The following is a 27,407-nucleotide window of genomic DNA, read 5'->3' on the forward strand; positions in this document are numbered from 1 at the left end:
CATAAGGCAGATAAATAAAAAATACTCTTGATATTGGTTGTAGTAATCAAATTTTACCACATGCAGTTAGTTGGTCCCAGAAAACTGGTTTAACCAAAAAGTAGGAGAGCAATGAGAGTCTTTAGCTCCTAAGAGGGAGTAAAAATGTGCAAAGTTGTGGAGATGCCACAAATAAATTTATATATATTGTTATTCATGGAGAGTTGAATGCTGCCGGTTAATCAAAGCCCTGGAGTCTTTTAAATCCATACAGTTTGCCCTTGGCTTTCAGTTACAGATGTCCTTAAGGTATTAATGTTAGACATTGAGAACAAAATCGCTGAGTGTCACAATGGAGTGTTTAGAAACACATTAATAATATAGATTTTTACAATGTTGTTGGTGAGAGTAGGTCTGAAAGCGCAGGTCTCATAACAATCATCATAAACATTGTGTTTAAGACCGATATGGAAGATTTTTGCAAATAACTTTGACTAAACCAGTTTGAAACCCTGATTACTATAAAAACATGAAATTATTAAAATCATTACCTTTAATTTACATGTATTTTATGTAATGTGTGACAGACATAAGATGCAATTGAAAGCTGAAAATTGAAAATAACAAACCCATGTCTTCTTGGTTAGAGAATTGATCAGTTATGAAATACAATATTTTTTAGCCAGTAGCAATTTCTTTTATGGACAAATGGTTTAATGCCCAGAGCAGCTTGGTTTGGGGGATGCTATGAGCATCCATTTTCATCTATCCATCCATTTTCTATTTCCTCTTGTCCATGCAGAGTTGCGGGGGAGTTGATGCCTAACTCTGAGTAACAGGCAGAGTGCACCCTGGACAGGGCGCCGGTACATTACAAGGCACTTTATGAACAGTTAAGGGAAAAATAGAAGATACATGCCAGTTGTACTTAGGATAAGTTTTTATTGCTGATTTATATGTACCACCAGTAGGTGCTAATTTCCCTCTGTCGTTGTGTCCTGGGGTAAGACGCTTCACCCACCTTGCCTGCTGATGCTGCTCAGAACGACCTTGCTTTGCTCACACTGCCCTGGGCAGCGGTAGCTACAACCCAGTAGTTTGCCATCATCAGCTTGTGACTGATTTCATGTTAAAGAGTCTTTTTAGGGTCATGAAAAGTGTGATGCAAGTCTGATGTAAATTAATTCGATTCCTTTCTTTTCTATTGCTAGGTAGTTCTAGAGATATGCAGATATATCTCAGTGCCTCCCAGTAAAACTATTCCCAATTTGAATTTGTCAAATTTTTTAACCTGTAGTTTATTAGCTTGTTCTATCACCCTCCAAAACAGCTTCATTTGAGCTCAGTCTGTTAATTATACCAGTTATTTGAGCTTTGATCTTTAGAGCTGATCTCATTTTAGAGCCAACTGTAGATACGCTCTTCCTCTAAGTCGATCGCCCATATCCAATTAGGCACTGAATTTGACAAGGGCTGAAGAACTTTGGTGTTTGCTGTCTTGGAGTACTTTAAGTTTAGGGTTTGCAAGCAGTACAAACGACTGATTTTTTGATCTTCTTTACTGAACTTTGCTGAAAAGATGACAGAAAGAGTACTTGCAGGCAAACAGCAATTGATCTCACACAGATTTTACATGTTATAACAATGTCTGGAGGAAAGATCATTAAAATCCTTAGGGAATAAGCACAATTTACTTTCTTTCCCAGAGTTATTATTAAGCTCCTTTTCTGTATTAAAAAAAAAACAAGCTGAATTTTACGAAAGGATCAAGTGACTCTTTAGATACAGTCCTATGTTTTAAGATTTCCCACATACGTTTAATTTTGCAGTTATTAAGCAAACCAAAATGTACAGTATGTTACAACTACTAGGGTCACAGTAAACATGTGTAGTCATGTATATTATTAAACAAAAATATTGGTTTTACATGCATGTTTTGTGCTGTTTATAAAATTCATTACAAGTCATTGCTGCCACTAATTGTGTTTCTTCTCTGTTCATTTTGTAATATGCCTGGCCATATTTATATATATTTTATTTCTCATAGAAATTCAATTAAACTCATACTAAATGTAATTCATATTAATTGAAGTTATTCAGGGAGTTACTGTAGGTGGTGATAAATGTTGGCAGGAAAGATCTATTGTAGCAGTCTGTATTACAGCGAATTTGAAGAAGCCCCTGACTAAAGACACTGTTTTCCCAAGACAGTCTAGAACTATAAGCTCAATGGGAGTTCATCTCCTGGATGGAGCCACTGACATCAATATTACTTCAATAATCTCTCCTGATTTGTATTTCCCATATAGAGTACTCTTGGTCTGGTGCTGCTTTGCTTAGTTGTGTTTTCATAGACAAAGTCAAAAGCAGAACTTTTTAAATTATTTATGCTTTTCTGCTCCATACAAAACAATTCTACATCAGTGTTTGTGTGTAACCATGTTTAACTGTTTTCCAGGTTGAACCATTGGTAAAGGCATTGATGTTTTTATTGTTGTGTCCTTTTTATTTATTTAAGTATTTTTTAAACAAATTATGCAGGGCTTAGTGATGCTGTTTGTAGCCATGTTTCTTTTTCCTAAACAGATCACAACTACTATGAAGCTTTTGTTATGAGTGACTCAAATGAAGCTGTATTGGCAGTACTTTTGTTTTTTAAAGAGTAACTGAAGAATTTTGGTTTGGTGTTCCCATCTGTTGTTCAAAAGTATTCATCACAGCAACAAACCAAAACTGATGCATTCAGTTTCTTCCTTTCATTTCCCTTACAGACAAGTCATTTGCAAAAGAAAAGAAGCAAGAGTGACACCACAAATAGCCTACCAACTGTGATAAGTGCCCAAAAAGTATAAATATGTGTTGAGAAATTGTAAAATGAGTTTGGTGGATTTCACAGAAAAAGTAGTTATGACAGCTTGACAGATGGTGTTCACTATGAAGAGGACTCATTCTAGGACCTTTATTCCATTTACAATAATTCTCAGCAGTTTATCAACTGCTGAATCTGGCCCCCTAAAAGTTTTTGGATGTAGTCCAGTGCACCTGTTCACTTGTCTGTATTTACCGACTGCTGAATTGGATTTCAATAAAGCTTCAAAAAGTGATGAAATATTTTATTTTTGTGAATTTTCTGAATTTTATGGGTGGGGTTCTAGCTATTTGTGATTAGTTATAGTTGTTACTGGGCATCACATTAATTTAACTTATGCCCTGGTTTAAGTAAGATGATTTAATTTCTTCACAAGCGAGTAAAATTAAATAAAATTCAAGAGAGGACACTGAAAAAGTTAATGTAGCTGTTTACTGCACCTTAGACAAATGCAGAGGGGAAATTTATTATTGAACACTGCAATTTTTTCCTTAGTCTGAATATTACTTATGGGGCCATTGGCATAAAATTCTCAACAAGTGCTGCCAACAATCCAAGTAATCCCCATATGCAAAGTAATAATAATAATAAAAAGTAGTCTACAAATGAAGTACTTGGTAAAAAATTGAATTGATGCAGTACAGACTTACAGAAATGTATTAAATGCTTTATGGAAAATAACTTTTTGCAAATAAGAAGTTTAACATATCTTGACAAAAGAAAACCTAGTCTTATGCTTTGATCAGATGTGAAATGTTTTGAGAACAGGCATAAGAAATTGATAAGTTGGGTTGGGATGTGTTGACAGCTGGAATTAAGTGAATGGGTTGATGAATTAGGAGGAAACATTGAAAGAACAAAAGGACCAGGAAAATTAATAAAGCACTGACCAATGAAAAAGAATAAGAATTGATGAGGGGACAATTTTAAAAAATGACAAACGAGGCTTAATGAGTGAAACAAGCACTTTACATTTGCCAGGTTATTATAGGATTTAACTTCATTAGTTTTAGCTAAAACTGGCTGGACGGGGCTTCAGGGATTTGCAGCTTTGCCTCGCAACTAAACGATTTTCTATTCAAATGTTGTCTGGGAGGTCGTGCTGCAGAGTTTCTGTTTTTTCTGGAGTACTGTGGTTTTCTCTCAATAAAAAAACATGCATTTTACTTGCCAACTGTACATTGCTCATTAGTGTGCATGTATGTATGTGCTGGGAAATGGAGTCTCCAAATGAGAGGTTAGAGACCCGTTCGTGGTGCATCGCACCCATCTGCTTTTTTACTGCTGGGAAAGGAACCAGTAAAATGCTCCTAAATATTGTTCTCTGGTAAAAAGACTACTCTATGGTGAAACCATCATTATTTAAAGTTTTAAGTTTTAAATGAGATCAGTTAATCACTCAGACATTGCTGCCTTTTCTGCCTTCACTATGTTAAAATTTGTGACCAGGTGTCCATGACGACACATCTGCTGGATGAAGAATTGATATCCAAATTAGTCTGACAAGTGTGACCATCACTAAAGGAGAGGCGGACTAATGGTGAAGCTTCCATTAGTCCACCTTTAACAGCTGTCAACTTGATGTATATTAAACGACATAACACAATACCTAAAAGACATTATTGTAAATATTACCATATGCATAAGGCATAAAGGGAGCTGTGGTGAATGGGGAGAACAAGATTTCATTCTTGAAATAAATATATCAAACGAGAGATTCAGTTCCCAAGGAAGCTATAAATTAGTATTTGATCTGCAGTGTAATTTTCTAATTAGATTTAATTATGTTAAAGCATGAATTTCTCCATTAATGATTTAGAATAGCATGACATGTCTTGGCATATGTTGGAGAACATTCTCAAGTGTGTATTTATTTGTAAATACGGGAATGATGGACATGAAAAATAATCACCTTCTCTCTCTGCCATCAGTCTGGCATCGCTACAACATATTTCAGCTGTGATTTGGCTCTGTGATAGATCCACCATGGTGTCAGTTTGTTGGAAAGGCTTCAAAAATGAAGTTTTTAATTAGCCCAAGTAAAAGCATATGTTTGAGATTCATTTAAATGTGCAACACAAAGCCTTGTTACATTTTTGCCTACTTGCATAAACTGACAATTGAGGGGCCCATGGTCCCTTTGTGGGAGGTGCAGAAATCCATAGTACATGCAAGCAATCTGTTGCCATAGCAATTAGTCAAGCACTCACCAAATTTGAAAGTTCTGCAAAGTATCTGTTTCTTTTGATTTAACAACAAAGTTCACACAAATTATTATTTTTTTTTTAGATGTTGCTTTAAATATATCCAGAGTTTCACAAATGTTGTGATTTAGTCTGTTGTGAATTAGAACTATGCTAACCATGACATCATCATCTTTTGTGCTTTCCTAAATTGTTTAATTGTACAGTAGCCTTAGTGTATGGGAAATTTCAATTTGAATAAAAAACAAAAAAAAATTCCACCTGAGGTTAAGGTCTGATTTTTATACCAGATAATTAGAAAAAGTAATGATGTGTCCTTTTGTACAATCTAATGTCAGCTGTAGATGGCCAAAGTTGAAGGCCGTACATTAGACCTAAAGTAATTTGCTTTTTATATCCACTTTTATGCAAATCATTCAATGTACACTCAACAAATAATTTCACACAATCTTGAAACTAAGCTATTATTATTGTAAAAATAATTTTAAAAAGTGTTAAAATCATAATAAAGATACTGACTTTGCTGTATGTGCACCCTTAACTTTATTTCACAGTACTTTGTCTGAAAGCAGATAACATAGTTTTAAGAATTAAAAATAATAATAAAAAAACACATCTTTGTGCTCTTGTTTGTTTTGATGCACTCAAACAATTGTTGCACTCTCTATATGTTTTCCTCATCACTTAGAACTCTTATTAGACACAGAAGTGCTACAATATGCAATATAAAAAACATGGTTCTAAGTAGCTAAATAAACTAGAACCCTGACAGCTCTTGAAACATACTGAAATGTTTTTTTATAAAAATAATAAATGAAGATTTAACAACAATATAAACATTAGAAATAATACAACAATTTACACTTTTACTTAAATCTCAAAAAATTTAAGGCGGTTGAAATATTAAGTCAGACAACCCATTTAACAGAAAACAAGGTAAATAAGACATTCACATCAGGCTCATGAATGTTTCATCATAGAGTAAAATAATAATATCATGACACATTTAAATGAGATGGACAGAGTCATGTAAGAGAAAATGTACAAATGGGTTTGAAATACAAATGCAAACAATCAACTTAATAATGTTTCTGAAAAGGTTCTTAACTCTGAGAACTATACATAACTTGTACACACATGTCTGGCATGCTGTTTTGTTTATTAATCCATTAATTAGATTGTGTATTATGTTTAAATCTGGATGGACCTCAGGTCACTGCATAATGTTACTCTAGCCAGAGTTAGAGGGAAGTTGGAGTTTCTTTTTAAGAAAGCAGGGTAAAACTGGAATCAATGTTTTTTACTGTTACTTTATTGTCCGTTACTATATTTAATAGCTTGGTAATAACCACAATGGAATCTAATAAAAGTCACAATAAATGTATTCAAGTGTTGAGCTATAAACGTCAAATTAGTTTTAAATAATTTAATATCTTTTTTTTTACTTTGGTGTCATGAGGTTGGAATAGTTAACACTACGGCCAAGTAGCAGAGAATGAGCTAAAATTAGATTTTAAACAATTTGAGCTTTGATAACATTTAAATTATTTTTTCTTTCAAATGTGAGTAAATAGGTTGCTATACAATGTATTTTAATATGTTGAAGCAATGATGAGAAAGATATTTAGCTCCTTTATACATGTTGACATTGCAACAATTCATTATGTGACAGAAAATATATTTCTTAAATGTTATTAACTATGTGATGAATCATCATGAGCCTTGTTGGAATAAAATATATAAACATCTTACAAATAAAAAGATTGAAATAACATATTTACTTAAAAAAATCATGATTTATAAATTCACAGCCATTAAGTCAGAGGATTCAGTTTCACATTCAAAAACTATACTTTAGCATGTTGATGTGTGCCTGGTACTTTGCTTTCATAATATACAAAATGATTTAACAGCCTAAGCAGATAAAATTCACATTAAACTTCTCAGCAAGCAACAAGGCCAATCTGAATAACAAACTATCTTCGTTCCTGTATACGATCACCTATTATGCAATATAGCAGGCTGGAAGAAATATTGAAGCAAAAGACAAATAAAAGTGAAATCCACAAGAGATAATAGCATGATTCAAAAATCTTTTTGAAAATACATGGAAAAAGCTGCCATAGACAGATCAGAATAAGTATCTGTTACATTCATCTATTGGGCTCCCCTGCAGGGCAGCTTTCTGTCTACCTAAATAATGACAATGTACAGCTGCCTTTCCATTGGAGTCTTAATGTTTAACAGCAGGCTTTTAAGTAAAATCCTGTTTCTGAATACAACGGTTTCCCAATTTGTAAATTTAAAGGAGGAGCTTATAAAAATAAATAACTAAAATTATATTGCTCTACTACTGTATGGTAATTTGATCCCCAGACTAGGCAGGAAAGTTGTAAACATTTTTAGCTTTTTCTACTTTGGTACAAAAGATACAAATGGCGGTTCATGGAACAGAAACACAGACGTTAACATCAGCATGTTCTATACTGCCAGTAGGGTGTCTTTCAGGATCCAACCAGTAAATACTGCACTTTGTGATTCAGGGAACTTAAAAAAACTGAATCCATCTGAATCATGTAAAAAGCTCAAAACTGAATGAAAAATAACAAAAATGTAACTGGTGGAATTCTTTGAATTTACTTTAACACTAGAACCGCAAAGAGGTTATTTTTACTCCTTATACATTCTCAGCTCTTAGTAAGACTTGAATCCACGGTGTCTACTACTTTATGGCTTTTACTAAAATGTCCCTCGTTAGCATTGCATTAGTTATGGGATGTTTACGTTGTGGGAGAATGAATATTTTACCTTTTAACCAAGGGCTGCAAAGTAAGTAATTAACATAAACGGTATCAAATACAGTGCTCATTATATTTGCCTAAAAGACAATAAAACACTCTTGCCATATTACCCATGTGTGAGTAAAGTCCAGGACAAATCTCCATTAGCCATAAAGTGCTGGCTCACATTCACTATAGCAGACCCAGTGGATCTTCTTCTGGGGCTGCTTGCATGTTTTCTATTCCTAATTTTATTTTTGAGCTCTGCAGATTACTTGACTGCATTGTGTACATCCTTGGACCATCACAAATTGGCTTCTGTAATTTGCAAATAAAAGAACAAGAACTGTGCAATAACCCAGAAAGTTGGTAGAAAACCAAACCACAAATCCAGTCTATATTTGGCTTTGTCTTTGTTTAATAAATTATTAAACATTGTGGAATCTGCTGTGCATTTTTGGCATATAAGATCATATTCGGACAAATATACAACCTAGTAAAGACTGGATCAGATATGAACTCTCACATTAGAGTTTAGAAGGTGTATTTTCTTTCCATTTTTTTTTTTACTTTGACTGCATCTATAAAACAGCATGGGGACTGATTTTGAATGTTAGAATCAGTCTTTGTAAATGTGTGAAGGTAACATTAATCTAAAAACATTTTTCATCAAAAATGTTATTTCCCTCGCATAGCATTTTTATTCCTCTGTTTATTTATTTATTAATCTAATTTTGTTTGTTGTTTGATTAATATCTTCATTCCTTTGCTAAGTTAAGAAAAACACAGAAGAAATATTAGACATGATATTAGAAAAATTTTTTGGGATGATGTATAAAAAGGGAGTTCTGCATTACTACTTATCAAGTATGATTGAAAATGTGTGTCTGATGCAATTTCATAGAACAAATTGGCGAAATAGTTTATCTCCATACAGTTAATAAAACTATTAAAATGATCATAATACAATTTGTTGAAATTTAATCTTTCTCATTTTTAAGGCTTCTAGAAATGGGGATAAAACCTATGGCAGTTCTGAGGAGTACTGGAATAACTGCGGTTCTAGAGCTAAAGTTAGACGTTAACAAATTATTTTCAAAAGAGACAGCAGTCAGTTTGATAAACCTGATTCATCTACTAATACTTCACCATTTACACAGCAAACATTTCAAATATAGAAACCCATATCTGTACACATTTTTCAATTAAATATATGCAAGGAGGAAGAAAAAAAAATGTTCTGCTTGTGTGGGTCCCAATAGTTCCTCAAAAAATTTTAAAGTTTCATTTTCTTCATATAGTAGATTCATATTACACAACAGCAAATCCACTGTCACAGGACTTGGCCATGCGATACCCAAAAAACCTAATATCCATTGTAACATATATATAATTAATTTGCAATCTATTTTTTCCAAGATGAATGCTTTAGATAATAAGAGAAGTTTTAGAATCCTTGTCTCATCTTCTTCACAGTCAAAAGAGAGTGTGATATACATGAAAGATTAGTTAATTATGGTAGAGAAGTATCCATTGATTCAAATGTCAAATGATGTTCTTGTGTCATTTTAGCAACAGAAGGTCCATTTTAAAAACACCTAGATGAATTATGATTTATGTTGGGCTGAAACGCCTTTCCAGTAGTCTAATATGTCATGCAGGTCCTCATCCTTTGCAAACTGAACTTTCTTACGCAGAGCATGGCCGGCAGCCATGTACTCCTCATCTTTATGTCGCTTGCGGTGGAGTCTGAATCGCTCCCAGATGCTGTGTGAAGGTTTGCAATAGTATTCAGGGCTGGATGAGTAGCTTAGATTGTGATACTGCGAGGACATCTGGGAGTAGGCTAAGTCTCTGGACCGGGAGTGCGTAAGGGGTTCCAACAGCTTGTGGCTATCAGGTCCTTCCAGCTCCTCTATCTGAGCATCGGGATATGAATGCCGGTGGTCACTATACTGGCGGATCTTATCTGCCTCCGCCCTCAAGATGGCTGCAGCAGGTGTTACTGTAAGGATGCTCTCTCCTGTTGGGGAGGTTTTCTCTATGTACTTGGAGTCGGAGCGATAAGGCCTTGGGCTTCGCATGGGCCCACCTGTGGCAGTGCTGGGCCTCTTTGGCGAGACATCAGAGCTTCTATGCCTCTGAAGAGAGTGATGGTAGCTGTCCTTATACACTGGGGAAAGAAGGCCAGGGTTACTTTGGGGGTGCTCTGATATTAGCACCAGTTGGGGCTCTGCTGTCGACACTGCTCCAGATTTAACTCCTTGAAAAGAAGTTGATTCTGATTTTAGGGCATCTATACAGTTGTTTATTATCTGATTGACTTTATCAACTTCTTTTGCAATTGTGGAAATCTCTGCCACTGATCCTTGACTGTTCCCAGCCATTCCCATATCACACTCTCTGCGCTCATGATGATCCATGCTCCGGACATCCATGTAGTTCCCCTTCATCATTTTTGGAGTCTCACTTATCTCTTGAAACTTGTACTGTTCAATTTCACTTGCAGATGGCAGGTAGGGCATACGGGCCATGTTCTCTCCAGCCAGCAGCTGCTTCTGTGACATTCGAGAAATAGTCCCTCCTTCTAGTTCTTGTCCATACTTGAGTTCCATTATGTTTTTCTTAAGACTTCCTGATTTTCTTTGCTTTTCATCTTGTTGACGCTTCCTTCGCAAACAATAATACACAATTCCCAGAAAAATCACCATGCTAAAAAGGCAGCCCAAAATAGTCATAATATAATGAGTAGCAGTTGCATTGTTTACATCTCTGTCTTTTCCATTCCAAGGGCCAGTGGAGAATGTCAGACATGTGTGATTTTGTTTAAGGGAATTGCGTTCTGAAGTAACACAGACTGTGTAGTTGGAGTGGGGTTGAAGGTTTTTAATCTCAACATCTTCCTGTACTTTATAGAGCCTGTCCAGGTTTGTGAAAAAGTTGTTGTTGTAAAGAACCAGAAAATACAGCTTCTTGAAGGGATCAGGAAACTGAACTGTAACGGTAGCAACTGTGTTTGTTACTGCCTTTAGATTCATCACAGGGGTTCCCTGCACCTCGTTTTCAGTTGTACCAATGGTTGTGTCATCTGGTTCTGTGCCTGAGGAACAGTCTTCCAGCCCACAAAGTGTTGAGTCAGGTGGTAGTGTTGTGGACTCCATAGAGACAGTAATAAATGGGGTCACGTAGTCATCGGTACACACAGTTGTTAGCATGTGAAGTGCATTTCGGTATGTGGGGTTGTTAGGATTCTGGCTCAGTAAGCTGTAACCGGCAACACCACGAGGAGAGTCACAGACCATCCGCTCATTTGTCCGGTTTGGGAAAGTCGAAAGCCATTTCACAAACCCCAGCAACTCACATGAGCAATTGAAAGGGTTTGTATACAGCTCACAAGTGGTGAGCTTACTTAGGCTGGTAAACGTGGACCCATCTAACTGTTGGATTCGGTTCATGGAGAGATCAATATTTTCTATGTTGGGGCATTCCCAAAAGGCATTATGTATCACAGTTTCAATCAGGTTCGCCTGGAGGTAGAGGTACTGCAGTTTTCCTAAACCCCGGAGAATCCCCTCTGTCAGGTTTCGTAACTTGTTGAAGCCCATTTGGAGAACTTGCAAGTTAAACTGAGCAGAAAAGGCTCCGTCTTCTATGTATGAGATCTCATTCTTGGTCAGGTTCAGGTAGGTCAAGTTGGCAAAGCGACTGAGAGAAGAAAAATGGATACTTTTGATTTTGTTTTCATTCAGACGAAGGTCAACAATGGTGTTATTGATATGCTGTGGGATGGCTTCGTAGGGTGGTTGATTTTGGCTGCAAATTGCAAGCCACACAAAGCCCTTTTCTCCCTCAATCAACCAGCAGTCACCACTTACTCTGCCAATGTGAGTCAAACATATAAGAGTTATAGACCAAAACAAGGCACTCATCACCCCGTCTGATCTACAGGCCATTTGTGCTTTTCTTAAAGTCATGTATGGATCCAAAAAAACCAAAGGGGTTTAGTATTACAGTTGTTTCAGTACCTTGATTTGATTCTGTTGGGGATGCAGCAGGATGTTCAGCTGTTTTCAGAGCCACAATAATTACGATTACTTGTTTTGTGTTTATCGATGGGTGTGAGATGATGCATATTGTCCCCATATACCAATAAAAAAAAATAACTGACTATCCTTTTTCAGTTTCTTTTCAATGAGATATGCTTGCGTCAATTTTGAGGCGATGTTCAAAGGGAGACTTCACCGCCTCGGCTTGTCTTGAGCTTTTGTCCTCAGAGGCTACCATCATTAAACCGTCTCATCTTGGTGATTTTGACAAGTCTCTCCTTTCTCTGTCTCTCTCATGTGCACAGATGAATAACCTGCAATATAAAAACAAGAGCAGAAAGTGGATGATAAGCCTAGATCATAAGAAATGAAACATTTATATTGACTGTAAAATGTTACATATAAAGACATGATTTGTGTTTACTCAAGCCCTTCTTATTTGCTCTTCACCAATTATTTCGTACACAGTTTAAGAAGTGTTTGCAGTCTCTGTGGCACCCTCTTATTAAGGGAAACTGTAGGCCAATTACCACTTGACAGGTTGAGTAAAGCAGGGTCCCTGTTTTCACACCATTAACCTGAGGACTGTCAGGCAGGAGGTCCATGTTAAGAAGCCGTGTTAAATCACATACACAGCACCATGTGAACTGACAGCTTGGATCAATGTATTTAGCATTTTTACCTTATGCATGAATTAAAATCTATCAATGTATTGTATTATATAAATTAGATAAATCTTGTACATCAATCATATATTCAATCAAAATTTTATGAAAAGAATATACCGTATTTAAAAATCCCATGAATTTGGCCTGTGCAAGAAGGGTTGACAACAAAAATAAGCAATGCAATGAAGAAGTAATTGCCCCTAGTTATTTTGTTCTACTTGTACTTATTTGTTAGACCTAAATGATGGAGATCATTAAACATGTTATAAAATGACACTGAAATAACAGATTTTCCCTTGGAACTGTCTCATGGACACCAGTCTTGGAGGCTGGTAACTCCTGGGAAGGTGTACTCTTCCATGTTTTCTCCAATTGTGGATAATGGCTCAGATTGTGGTTTGCTGCAGAACCAAAGCCTAAGAAGTAGCTTTCTTACTGATTCCAGACTAATAAATGTCTGAATTTCTTCAGATTATGACATTATGTTGGATATTTTAGTTTTTTTCACCAACTTTTTGTTGTCAGACAGTTTCTATTGAAGTATACATTTGATCCTGCAGGTCAGGCAGTCAGGCCTGGTTGTAACAAGTAAAACTGAACTCAAAAGAAGGTGGCTAATAATTAATACATGACATAAGAATGGAAGAGTATCGTAATTCATATAGAACCGCCTTGGCTTGGCAAGGTTTTTTTTTATTATAATAAACTAAATCATCATTTGAAAACTACACTAGGTGCACTCTTATTCCTTCATAAAATTAAAATGTATTTGATTCTATATAGCTAAGTGTCACTAGTGTATAGAAGAAAAAGCAGCAGAGCAGAGAGTGTAGTTTTTTTTTCATAGTAGTGTTGGTATAAAATTATTTTCTCAATATTTGAATAATTAAAGGCATTGGCTTCAAAAGGCTGTAAATCAATCAGGAGGCATTTCCAGAAAGATTTCAGATATATATTTTTTTACTTTTATGAGTTTTTGAATGGAAAAGAGAGCAGCAGCAAGATTTGAATATGTTCACACAATTTCTGACTAAGACACATTTTGTGTTGTGAGAAAAATCTGGTGATGAGGTTGAATCTGTGGTTTGTGCAAAGACAACATATGACCAATGTTCAATATTTTTCTTGTCAAAATTTGAAATGTGCCTGTAGCTGCAGCCGACTTATTATTGTTCTCTTTGTCTGATTTATTAGCAATATTGTTTCAATGTTTTTTACAACTAAGCAACATTCTACTTATCTAATGTTAGGTAGAGTTTTATGTTCTTAATGTGCAGGAACATTTGTTTTCCTGTCTGAATACTGTTTAGAGAACATCATATACTTAAATGTGTGTATCAATATAAACAACTATCCTTTTAGAGCCACAATCAACATATCCGCTTTGTGCTCTGCAGCAATATCTAGTTTTCTTAGATATTGTCAGTCTTGACCAACACCATTGTCTTTTGTATAGTTAGCAGTAAAATGTCTGACTATACTGGAAGGTATGTTTTGTGATTAATATTTGACTGTCAGTGCTTGAAAGTATAATCCTGAGATCAACTTTTCTCTGTTACATCACAATGCTGTTATAATTGCAGACTTCATAGCACCATTTAACTGCCCAAAGGTCATTGCAGTGTTGTTTACAGGGAAACAAAAAAACAACTTCTTGTTGCACAGATATCTATGGATAAAACACTACAATCAACAGTAATAACATGTCATTTAAAGCAATCCGCTGAATTGATTTTATCATGCAGGAATGAATGTTTGTACTTAACAGAAGACAAAATTATCCATGAAAAACCGATGTATCTAATTGCTGCAATGTTAGAGGAGTATTTCTGTATTAGATAATGACAGCAAATGCATTTCTACTGATAAAAACTGAGTGAATTAATAAGATAAAGCAAATGTGTAATAAATACAGTTTTGGGGTAACATGAGTAATGCTTATGATTAAAAATGGTAAAACGAGAGGGAAATATTGAGCTATCTTTTTAACTGTCGATAAGTGGATGCTCCAGTTGTTATTCAAAATGCTAAAACAGACAAGCAGCTTTCAAACATTTTTTGAGTCCAGTTCTATTCAGTTCACACAGTGCAATAAAATTATCAGTAATGCTGCTTAGATAATCAAGTAAAAGCACTGGTCAGCTATTCGAGTACAGTTAAAGTGCAGGAATAAATGGTGTCGTGAATACTGCTACAGACTGCCAAAGGCTGCCATTATAAAACCACCTTCATGATGACAAAAGAGCAGTGACACAGGAGCACTAAAGAAAAAACACTCTGAAAACCCCTGAGAGGAAAGAAGTTCCAAATCAAATGTTCCATGAAATGAATATGAAAAATACAGCTCTGCAGAATATCTAGCCAAGCAAAAGATATTTTAGGGAAAAGGGGGCCTTGTTACTGTTTCTCAGTCTATGACCTTTATTGCGAATACCGCATGGCAGAGATTGAACATCTGACCTGGCCTCCGCTTGCTCACAGCGTGACAACATGCTTTTAGCCATTAAATGGAAGTTTAAGTTAAACCTGAGAAGTTTCCCACCTCCCCCTCATTTAGAATGCATTGGTTGTGTTTTGTTTGTCCACAGTGACTCACTCTTAAGTGAGTCACTGTATTACCACTGAAACTGTTGCACAAATTAAACAGAGGATAGTTCCCCTATGTAAGGGTTAGAGTGAAACACACCGCCATGCTTCCACTGATGGATAAACTTTAGCTTTTGGGTGGCAAAACACAGGATGTGCTGTTAAATATGATAAAATATTTAACTCATCCAACTTGGGACCTAATGAATACACAACAAATGGCAATAAAAACAATGCCTACAGTCTTAAGTTGTTATGGGATAAACAAAAGAACTAGCTACATTAAAATTAATTTTCAGAGCTTCAGTTTCATGCAAATTACACCAAAGTCTGCAGTCAGATCACAAAATGAGCCTGAGGCACCTAGTGTGCATGTTGCCTTGTGAAAGCTTAGGTCTATTTGCCACCACAGACCCACTTTCCATAATGGCAGCAATCTGTATGGTCCAGTGTGAGGCCTTAGTGCAGCAGGCCAGAACACCCAAGGCATCAGAGCTGAGTGTATGCCTCTATCACACACAGGCAGCCATTCCACAGACTCTTTTCCATTTAGGCTTTATGTGCTCGGTAATGAAGCCTTTTCTTTTCTTTTCCCCTTCTGTGGATAACCTATTGAAGCATCTATTGAAGGTTTCTGTTTTACCCGTTCAAAGGGTCTTCGTATCGAGCTGTACAGTAAATAATTTACTCACCTTGTATGAGAAAAGGTACATGAAATTACAACATTTTAAGTGTTAAAATTTCACAATCACACTTGAATTGCAGAATTAAAGATTAAAGAAGTGATGTGAGTTATTTTGGCTGTGCGGTAGAGAAGTTGATATCACTGTTGTCTTGTAACGAGAATGTTTTGGGGTTTGAATCCAGGTCACCTTCTTGCATGGAATTTGGACATTTTCCTGTTCTAACAGGATTCTTCCCACTGTTCTGAAAATGCATGTTAAATGGTGTACAATCAGTTTAAAATGTCTCATCATGAGTAGGAGAGATCAAAAAACACATTTGGAGATTTGAAATGTGTGTTTTCTTTCACTGACATCCTGAGCATTGATGATCTAACCATGTCTTCAAGGTACCGTAATTTTGACAGATAATCAAGAACACCACATGTAGAAAACAGATTGAAAACTTTGCCCACCCTCCCAACAAAGAGCTTTGTGTATGCAAATAAACAACACTTCTCTCTGTAGCTATCTCTGCCTGTCAGTCCCCTCCTATTTTTGTCAATGAGCCTGTCCAGAAAAGAAACTTTCCGCTGCATACCAAGCCACCATTGTTCTTTTCAGCCTCCAAGTGTCTATAAAAACATTATATCAAAGAATCTGTTTTCACTGTTAAAGGCTCTTCTTTTTCTTGTTTCTCCCTTGGCTTCCTATCTTGTGCTTTTGTGACAGTGAAGGTGCCTCAATCTCCGAGGATCCTCCTCATCCATACCAATGACTGCCCTTTATTTGATGTCATTGACAATGCATGCACCTCTTGCTTGAAATGAAAAAAAAAAAAGTTAGAGATTGGAAACCGGAATAGAGGAATCAATTGAGTTGAAATGGAAGAATTTCTCTTGGGGCAGAAAAACATTGTGCTCATAGAGGTGTTGAATTGCTTTGGAGAGCAGAGGAACAGGGTCACATTTGTGCAAAGGAATACCAGACAACTTTTATCTTATGCATTAATTACTCTGAAAATATATTTAGAAAATTTATTATTAATTTGCTGAATGTGATGCATTTCTCATGGCTTCAGTATTTTCTTGAGGTTATGCATTCTATGCATTTTACTTAGTCTGACTTTGTAATTTTTTTTACCTTATTTTGAAATTGAAACTTATACCACATCAAGACACAGCGTTTGTGTTTTCCTTCTAAAAGCCTTAATTTCTATACAGAAAGATTTGATTACTGTCTTACATGTCTGTGTGGGAAGCAAAACAATGTTTGAGAAAAAATAAATCTTTTATAACTTCCTCAGGTTCGCATGAGCGTATTAAGTCAAGTTAACCTTCCTACTGAACCGTAAGTCTTCAGGATGCCACAGATATCAGACTGCAATTTATAAAGTTGTAGGTTAGACTCTCTATCACTTTGCTGAATTTATTTTGCTGAGATTTCTTGCTTGTGATGCCTGCACATTCAAGGTTGCACCACAACCCAAAGTGTTACTTGGTCCCTATTGCATTCTGTGACTGATGATCAGTTTTTAATCCTAACCTTTATTTTATGTTTCTCGGTCATGTTGTTTTGCACACCAGAAACAAGGAGAAATCAGCTTGTGACAGGCTTGCTACACCATCAAATCTCCATTACAAGACATTGTTACTTTTTCTTATGTCTACAGTAATGCTCCTCTTGTAAGTCTGCTAGCATGGAGTTATACCTGTGGGTGGTCCAGGGCACCTCACTCCCCCGCTCACCAACCTGTGCTTGACCCCTCTATCAAATTCAAGTCACTATTGTTTGCCATCAGAGTGACATCTGGTCTTGTACCTTGCAATCTAAACTCAATTACACAGGGCTATGCCTCTTTTCAGCTACTCAGTTCTTCAAAGTATCATTTGGCTTTGCAACCTCTGTTAGCAACTTAGTTTCAGTTTAAATTCTTTGTGTTCTTGCCTGAAGTGATGAGCCACCAAATGCTGTCAGAAGAGTCTTACTTTTCTACAGTAAGCTTCCAAGTTACTTTTGATTTTTTTACATCACTTCTAAGATTAAATGTAACCTCTTAGAACTTCTTTACATGGTTTTATCATACTGTCATCCGTCCTGTTTTCAGCTTGACTTAAATTCCCGTTTTTTCCCTTTATTTTATAGGTCCTGTTCCACAGATTTACAGATTTACTTTGACAAGTGGAGCATTAAAGCTTTTGCTATATTGCACCACTTGATATACTGTATATAAAAACACAATTATAAATTGCTTTGGGCTTAACTTAAATGTAATGGACATGGAGATGGAAAAGAAAGGAGAAAAGAAAGGGAGAAAGATGGGAAAAAGGTTTTAAAGGAAAGAAGGGGATAGTGGGGGAGAAAAACAAAGATAGAGTGAATACAAGTCAATACCCTAGAAATCTGCTTCTACACCAACCAAATAAGAAATAAACAAAACCAAGAAGCCATAGCAACAAACAATACATGCATGTATATATAATATTAACACTTGTAAAGTCACCTGCAAGTATACAGTGCAAGATTATAGAGCCCAATGTAATGTATCTAAAAAACACCTGAATATAAAATGTGTGTGTGTGTGTGTGTGTGTAAGAATGTTAAAAAAAATAAAAATGAATCCGTTTTTTAAAGGCAGGACTAACTTGATTGAAAGTGGCATGATAAAGTGCTTGTTTTCCTCAGTTGCTGATTTCTTACTATATAGCATATAATCCTTATATAATTTCTGAGACTTTTATATAGCACAATATGCTCAAAAATAAAATAGTACCTCTGTAATTTTTGTGGTATTTCTTGGAAACCATTAAATTAATGTGGGTCATAAAATATTTCTGCTGCCAATTAGTGTCAGTTCCACAGCAATAAGCGTCAAATCAGGATCTAGATAATAAGTATTGCTGAATAGTTGCTCCATCTCAATTAATGCTGATGATACATTAGTGTTAAATGTCAGATAATTGTCTTTTTTGGATAATTGAGACCTTGAGCGCTTAGGTTTGGCTGATAAAAATATGTCCTGAGGCAATCTGAATTTGAAATTGTCTCTCGGTCTATTTCAGCTTACTTGGTATTCCATGCAGGTGTCATACTTTGTGAAACTTTAAATGACTTACTGCCCTGCCATCTCTTATAAATCCCCTATATCTTCCTTTATTGTTCTTCATTGTATCAAGAGTCCTTCAGCAGCCTCACAACCTAGTATGACTTAAGCTTAGACAAGAGCTAGAAAATCTCATTACAAACAAAAGGCTCGACTTTAGGTGACACCTCTTATGAAAATGATAAGCTATGGAGAATGGTACTGAATCATGGTGCACAGATTGAAAAAGATGCATAAGTGAAACCGTGGAGGAGAATTAAAGCAGCTGACTGCAATCGTTACTAACCAGAACGAAGATAAGTCCATCCTGCACGGCCCTCTGCACCACCTTCTTAGCATTTCTGTGGTAATCTCTTTGCTGTTGACTTAAGGAATGACAATCTATAATAAAACCATAACAGTTCAGCTTTACAGGATGCATACTGAGCAGGGTTGAAGTAACTGGAATATAGAGAACATTTATCAAAGGGACAGGAGCAAAGTAGAGTTTAATTTAATTCAGTATGTTTGAGAATAAGCTACAACTTAGAATAGCACCTGAAGGTTTAAATGCAATTTTCCAGGCCATCAACTGACTATCAACGTGCCACGTTATTTTGCCCTCCAAGCCAAAGCGTCTGCCAGCCATGTCTGCCGCTGCTGACTCATGACATATTGAACAAAAGTGGGAGCTCCTGTGCAGGCCTGACCATGCCTGGAAGTTGTGGAAACGTCAGTCTGTAAGCATTTAAACCGAACAATGTGAAGGGAGTTCTTCCTCTATAGTTTCAATGTCTAATTGTTAGTGAAGTGATAAAGTTCATGCATGCTGACAAAAATTTGAGATAAGACAGCCCTCCTTATCTTTGTCAATTACCTAGCCACATTCAGGCAAAGTTTCAACACCAATTAACCTTCAGTGAAAGACTGGAGCTAATTCAATTATACTGGCCTGCAGGGCCATGTGTCTGACTGACAGCTCAGCATCCCTCCATGTTCTGATTGAGAGGCTGTGAAGAGGAGCATTAATGTGCAGATCTGTCTGACCCTGCAGGGCTACCTGACACATTTAAGAAGTGCACATTATCACTTTGAGATTAGTATCTCCCCTAAAAAACCGACATAAAGACAGGTTTACGTTAAATGAATGAGATTTGAAAGAGTAAGTTCGACTTACTGACTGTTTAGTAGTTTTAACTTTACTCAAATATGGGTTAATCATATAAACAGATTTGCTTCGTTGTATTAGACTTTAGTAATCCCTCAGTGAATGTAACATTTGAGCAGATGGTGGTTCTTGAAAGCAAAAGGGAACTTCAGTGACATATTAATTAAACAGATGTCTCTCTCTTAAGCAGGTGTACAGATTTTCTGGAAAATCAGCTGCAGATTAGTTTTCTTGGCAGGCAATAAGATCATCATATTCCAACCTCAACCTGCTCTTGTTTTAAAGAAAAGGCTATTACAGCTGAGCAAGGTGACGGGAAGAAAAATCAATTGGTTCTAGCAAAGGATATTAGGAAAGCCTGCCTCGTATTGCAGTTTGATCCATCTGCTCTAAGTTCAGAAGTGAAAGGGAACTCCATGGTGGCAAATGGAAACAACCTCCTTGTGTGATAGTTTCACCTCCAAAATAAAACTGTCTGTGATTTGAAAATAAAAGGTATTTTTTCCTGACAGGGCATATTTGTCAGAGCCTAATATGGAGCAGGGGATGCAACCAGGGTTTAAGGTTGACAGTGAAGATTTAACAGGCCCATTGTTAAAAATCAAAGTACACCTAAAAGACAGCTCAGCACAATACAAATCCACTAGTGGTATATTTTCCAGTCAGTTTAGTGGATGCAGTTGCTAAATGTAAAACATTTAAGTAGTAGTAGTTTTTATCATGTCTATTTGAAAAAGCATTTACTTTATGTTTTCCAAGTATTTTTCCTAATAAGTGACCCTTGTTTTCTGCAATTGATTGTATTGACTTAAAAACTCAGAGCCCAGAACTTCGTTGAGTGCTTCTCCTTGATAAGGCCACTAAAGGAGTTACTACTGCCATTAACTTTTTACTTTTGTTTAACAAAGAATATACTTCTGGATCAGAGCTTTTGTGTTTCTCTCTTTCTATCTTTTTTTTTTGCATGTAGGCTCTGTCTTTTCAAACCCCCACTGAGTCATGGCAGATAGCAGCTCACACTGAGCCAAGTTCTGGTCCACTGTCACTTTTTTATTTTTTCCAAAGTGCCTTGAGATGACATTTGTTGTGACTTGGTGCCAATGCATATAAATCAACTGAATTTAATAGAACTGAATAGTTCTCACATGAACACAATGTGTGTTTATTGTACTTTTAATTATATGTTTTCTTATTTAATAAAAAAAGATCAGTAAGGATGTTTTTAAGGGTGGTATCAAAATGTCAATATTGGACCACATAACCTGTAACCAGTTATCTTTGATTTTATTTTATATAACACATTTTTTTGCAAAAAAAGAAAAGGAAAAAAAGTAGTTACTACCCCTCTTATGTGGCATAAGGTTCTACAATTACTAAGCAGAGGCCATGGAGAGGTGCTCTATGTGATGTTTAACCTTTAGTTAGGGCCTGCCATAGCATTACAAAGGGAAGGACAGTGACTGCCTTGCAAAGCAGTCACTGCCCTTCCCTATGTAATACATGGAAGGCATCTATTGTTCTTCTGTCAATAGAACATCTCTTTATTGGGGCCTGCCATAGCAATGCATAGGGAAGAGCAGTGACTTCCATGTAATGCATGGAAGGCACCTATTGTTCTACACCCAATAGAACATCTCTTTATTGGGGCCTGCCATAGCAATGCATAGGGAGGGCAGTGACTGACTTGCGAAGCAGTGAGTTGTTTAGCGCCTTAGGCAGTGCACTAATATCTAATATTAGCCTTTAATATCTTTTTCTCTCAGGTTACATTAACACATTTTCTCTCAGCACAAACATTAGCAGTGCACTGCCCCCCCACTAGTGCATTAGTCTTTTCCCTAAAAAAACTTTTTTCGTATTTACTAGCCATGTTTAGTATACTGAATGGAGGAAGCCAATGTCAGACAACATGCTAATGCTAGTGATACCCCACATGCCACTGACAGGATATTAGGCTAGCATTAGCATTTTGCTAATGTCAACATGCTTTTGATCATCCAGATGCTATTGACTACACTTTAGCTAAACTTAGCATTGATGCTAATTTATAGCATCAGAATGCTGGGTTCCAACCGACGGGCACACTTTGGCAGGCCCCCTTTAAATGTCTTCTGAAATTTTCTAGTTGTTGTCTACAATTTTTTTGGAACATGCTTAATAAGCTGTGTTTTTGTATAAATACATTCATTTTAACTTACAATGTATTTAATAAAGATTGGTCAGATTTACTGACTTATTTTTGAGAGACATTCCTAATCAGAATCTAATATGTAAACATTTTATTTTATTGTATTAGTTTAAAAATATCTAAGCCAAGATGATGTTTCACTTTAAAACAGCCCTCTAAACAACCCCAATATCAGTGTGTATTCAACAACACAAAACAACAACAAAATCTTGAATTGTTCATGTTTCAGATGACATTATTATGAAGCCATGTTTGTGAAACAGTTTTTCTTCACTCTTTTAAACAATATTGCTTCAAGTTGTTGAGGTTGCAGGTATTAATTTATGCCTTTCACTAAATCACTTCACTGGACAAATCATCCAATGACTTGATATACTGAAGATAACATGGTGAGCCTGATGAAACTGTCAAAAGTTCTCCTTTTATAATGCTGTTAAAACTCCCAAATAATCTTTCAGTCTATGAATTTTATTATCTGCACCTGGGTGCTATTTACTCCTTTTATTGCTCTGTTGGCACTTGGCAAGCGTCTGTGTTTCAAACACTTCTAATTTCAGTTTAATTTATAACGGCATGTGTTGCTTTTCATTCCTCCAGATATTCATCATATTTTAAATCTGCTAATTTGCATCGTCAACACATCACCAATGATGTAACAGGCCATTGGAAAAAGAGATCTGAGCTCATGTATGTTTATGGCTTTAGGCGAAATGCTCACCTATATTTGGCTCAGATCTGGTGAAGATAACTTTTGCTGTCAGGGTAAATCTGCAAACTTTCTCCAGAATACAACGTGCAAATGAATTCTTTAGCAGCAGAAAGAAAGCAGCAGGGTGTGGGCATCTTGAAGCGAACAGGCCTACAGCCTTAGTTTGAAGATGGAAACATCCCCCAGAAAAATATTGGTGAAAAATGGATTTGACACCCCTAAAGTTCAGGATTCATAGATGACTTCTTGACAGAGGCTCGTAAGACAGAAGCTCACAGCCTTATTAAATAATGACTAATGATTGTGAAGGCAAAAGCTCACTTTTGTCTGCACACCTTCCCAGTCATTACAATATTAATGACATTATAGTAGTACATGTAGTCCTTGTGTTGGTTCTGCCAAAGATCAGTCATAAATTAAATGTAACTAGTTCACAGTATTTAACTACTGTACAGTAACCTTGACGCGATAAAAACGTACATCACTAACATGTTTTTTCACATAATAGATTACTAAGGCGTGAACCACGGTGGGTTTTCAAAGCAGTCTGCCAGAATGATTTGTTGTGGAACTTGCACCACTACCCTGACAAATTGCCACCCAGTTCAGGAGTCAAACATTGATATACATCTTTACACCTCTAATGTGAAAATATAAGCTTTCGCGCTATTTCTCCAAAAAAAACCCCCAAAAAACTAAGAGAGACAATAAGGCTACAAAATGTGAAAATAATAGAGCCTCTTCTTAAATAGATGTCTACTTTTTCCCAGTTATTGGAGAATGTTGACAAAAAAGGGAATGAAATAACAGAGAATAAGACCTAATAACATAGGCGCTTTGCAAATGGTTTATCTAATGATGCTGTGACAGTTTTCTCATTTCAGTGGCCTGCTGTCTCATATCCTGCAGTCTTGTCATCTTTCACACCAGAAAAAGAGTTATGAAAGACACTACACACGAGTGGGGATGCCAAGGGAGGCTTATACACCTGACAGATTTCATTACAATTTATTGTCGACAGTGAGTCATTTACCATTGATTTGCAAAAGTTTGATAGGTTCAGAAAAAAAAAACACCTTAATGGTTCCAAAGACTCAATTCTCAACATCTTGATTTGAAATAATACTTTTACTTGACATTACATAAAATGCATTATGTAATGTCAAAATGAGCTGGCAAACATCCTACAAAAATAAATTAATGTGAAACATTAGGGAGAAAATGGCATTAACACAAAGGGCAGCTTTTACAAGAAAGAAACAAAAGCAGATGGCCAAAAGAAAAATCTACTTTAGGGACGAGTAGCCTCTGATTTTTAATTCTACTCTGTAGGCGATAAACTGAAGCCTAAGTGATCTTTGTTTTTCTATGGTGATAATTCTGCCCTCTGTAGGTGTAGACTTTATGTTTTGAGGTGATCCATAAGTCACTATAGTATGGACATGGCACCTCAGAGCCTATTTAGGGAACAAATCAAATTTTTTGTCTTTATCTTATTTTTACACTAGAATTAAGTTTTTGGTTTCTTTTTTGATTATTTCCAGATGACTGAGAATGTTTAAATAATGCATCCTTATGTCTGATTTGCCATGGATATACTGTGAAACATAACTTGCATTGTGAGCGGAAACATAAATCCTCAGTTTGTTTGAAAACAACACATCAAACATGCTGTTTTTTGAGCTCTGATTTAATTTCGATGTCTAAATTCCAGATGAGAGAAAAGACTTTGTCTTGTGCTGCCTCACAAAGTAAATGGCATGTAATAAGAGCGGAGAACTGAGGTGTCCTGATTTGAGAGAAGTATCCTGTCATATGGAAAAAAAGGTGCCACAGCATTTTACCAGCAGTGTGGAAAGAAAGTCATTAGGGAGCCTGAAGTAAAACTCTGACAGCTGTCTGTCAAAAGCCTGATAACATTTTTTAAATGTCCTTTTTTTTCTTTTTTACATAATTGGTCTTTAACTGTGTCACAGAAACATAACAAAAGAAAACAATGTCTAATTTTCACAAGTAACATTTAATTTTGAAACAGTTGTGCATTTTTTTCTAAACACACGGGCTTTTCTCAAGAATTATGCAAAACCACAGCTGGAGTAAATCTGTAAAGAATTTAACTCTACAGTGCCAATCCTCGGTTATGGCTGGTGCAGATGTCTAATTACAGACTAGCAAAACACCCTCAGAATTACGTCATCCATTTTCAGTTCGCACAAACGTTGCCTCTTTTCTGTTACGTTGGTATAAAGGAGCTTTGTTGAATGAAGCCAAATACTGGATGTGTGGTAGTCAATAATAGTGGAAGATTTAACGCTTTTCTTTCAAAAAGGACATTTGATGATCGAGTCTTTGGTTATGTTTCCAACATTTGCTTTTGATGACATCACTTTTCTAACATTTAGGTGTTTATTTTCTGTTCCTGTTTTCTTTTTTTTTTTTTACATGCTGCGTCCTGTCTGAGCTATTTGCCATAGATCTCTTGCCTTTCACATTTATGATAAGGCAATGAAGCTGTAAGTTTTGTTTATTTTTTTGGTTCTTTCTCTGCAGCAAAATTTCACACTTAAATTTCAGAAAATTAAAAAAGAACAACCATAACAAACAAACAAAGCTTGTTTTAGACTTTTTATTCAGTAGGACAAACAACTCATATTGGAAAATTATTGCTTTAATTAAAATAAACATAGCTAAAGAACTTTTTATTTAAAATATAACTTTTAAAGTTATAGTTTTCAATAGACTTTCTTCTCTGACTTTAATTGCACCATATGTTTTGGTCAGACCATATTGTTTGGCAACAAGTTTTAGTGTTAAAAAATTATAGATATGTTGAAAAGGAGCTTGTGGCCACTTTTAAGTATGTTAGTGGTAATGCTTCTCTTAACAGAACAATTAAAATAAAATTAGTCACTGGGTATTTACTACTATAGTAAGATTATAAATGAAAGATTACAATTAAATTACAATTATTCATAAAAATCAATTTATGAATCAAAATCAAAATCAAGTACGGGGACTGGCTGTCACAGTCCCCGTACTTGTGCAAAACCTGTGAAGTAGATTTGTTTTGTCTTGACAATTTAATCTAGTGTTTGTGCAATTGAGAAACAGCCCAAGATTCATCTCTCTGTATCCAACAGCCGTGTGAAATGTCTTCAAAGACTGAGTGTTGTCTTTTTGACTAAACAAGATTGCATTGTCGAAAAACAGTCCCAACAATTGTGCTATTGTTGACTTTATTACAAACAATTGTATGTTCTTAGGGATTTTTTCCTAGATTTACTCAAGTCAGAGGTTTCGTTTTTCTATATTTTTTCTGTATTTTTTGTGAGACAAGAGAATTGCAATAAAAGTTGAATTAACTTTAAAGCTTCTTACACAGCTTTACCAGGGGCGTCAATAAAGATGTCTGGCACTGTTAAAATTGGGATAACTTGTGGGGCGTTTGGTAATAACGCTTCCCCCCATTGCATAGCAAAGCCTTTAATCTAAGTCAGTAAAATACTGTTTACATTTTTGATAGATGTGGTCCTCACCAAAAACTTTATATAGTGAAAAAGTGAGATAAATTTTAAAAAAAATTTACAGAGCATTAAAGCAGATCGTTTATCTAGAACTAAAACACTTATAGTTTTCCATTATTTGTGAAAAGCAAGCATCCTTTTCAATCTAAAACATGAATGAGCCAGTTAGGGGAAATAAGGTGTGTTGCATCAGCCTTGAGTAGAAATTTAGCTAGTTAGTTGTTTTTACCAACATGGACTGCAGCCAAAATGAGGTTTAACATGCTGGAGTATTATAAATGCACCAGCAAATCACCAGGAAGGCTGGCATTACTTTGATGAGAACCAAGCTGTATAATTGCCGACCATACAGATGTTTTATAATCACTTTATGTGAGCAATTTAAAACTCCCTGTGGGATCCAAGTCTCTCTGAGGCTAATCCATGGTGCTCTTTACGGTAATCCATTCAAATAACTCTTCTCCAGTGTCATCGATTAGAAATTCAGGTTGATGGAGGAGAGGAGACTATACAGCATGATAGGGATAAAACGCTTGTAACTCAGACCGAAGTACATTCATTCCAATGACTAATGACTTGAAATGAGTTGTAATTTTCATTCTGATTATACAATTAAATACACAAAATACGTGTAGACATACATGTAGACGTACACATGCCAAGTTGAAACATCTTTGTAATTCATTTCCAATTAACAAGATTTATTATTCTCTTTTTTTATTTGTATGACAATACACAACAAATTAAGTAATATTGTATAACCAAAAAAGGCGTATTTTCTTACTTTTTACAGTTCAGAGTCATTGGTGAAGTTAATAACACAAGGGGATAATTGATTGGAGAAACAAAAAACTCTTTCTGATTTCTGTTGAACCATATGACAAATCTACTAATGAATCCAAAGGGCACCTCCTATTGCTTTTTGTTACATGACACCTGAGT

At 35.8% G+C, this 27,407-nt stretch overlaps 1 protein-coding gene across 3 annotated transcripts in view; it reads right to left on the bottom strand.

Moving 5' to 3' along the window:
• Positions 1–5,578: 5,578 nt before the first annotated feature.
• The window catches only part of elfn1 (extracellular leucine rich repeat and fibronectin type III domain containing 1), a 75,592-nt gene continuing 53,763 nt past the window's right edge, over positions 5,579–27,407 (bottom strand). For 2 of the 3 annotated variants that reach the window (XM_023348388.1, XM_023348387.1), the window contains one exon: positions 5,579–12,192. In XM_023348388.1, the coding sequence (XP_023204156.1) occupies positions 9,440–11,806 (2,367 nt within the window). In that variant the 5' untranslated portion in view covers positions 11,807–12,192 and the 3' untranslated portion in view covers positions 5,579–9,439. Of the gene's footprint in view, positions 12,193–19,183; positions 19,264–27,407 lie in introns of those variants that run through there. The other variant, XM_023348389.1, reaches the window with a different exon arrangement.

The sequence above is a fragment of the Xiphophorus maculatus genome, chromosome 16 (genome assembly GCF_002775205.1).
Source record: "Xiphophorus maculatus strain JP 163 A chromosome 16, X_maculatus-5.0-male, whole genome shotgun sequence".
Classification (NCBI taxonomy): domain Eukaryota; kingdom Metazoa; phylum Chordata; class Actinopteri; order Cyprinodontiformes; family Poeciliidae; genus Xiphophorus; species Xiphophorus maculatus.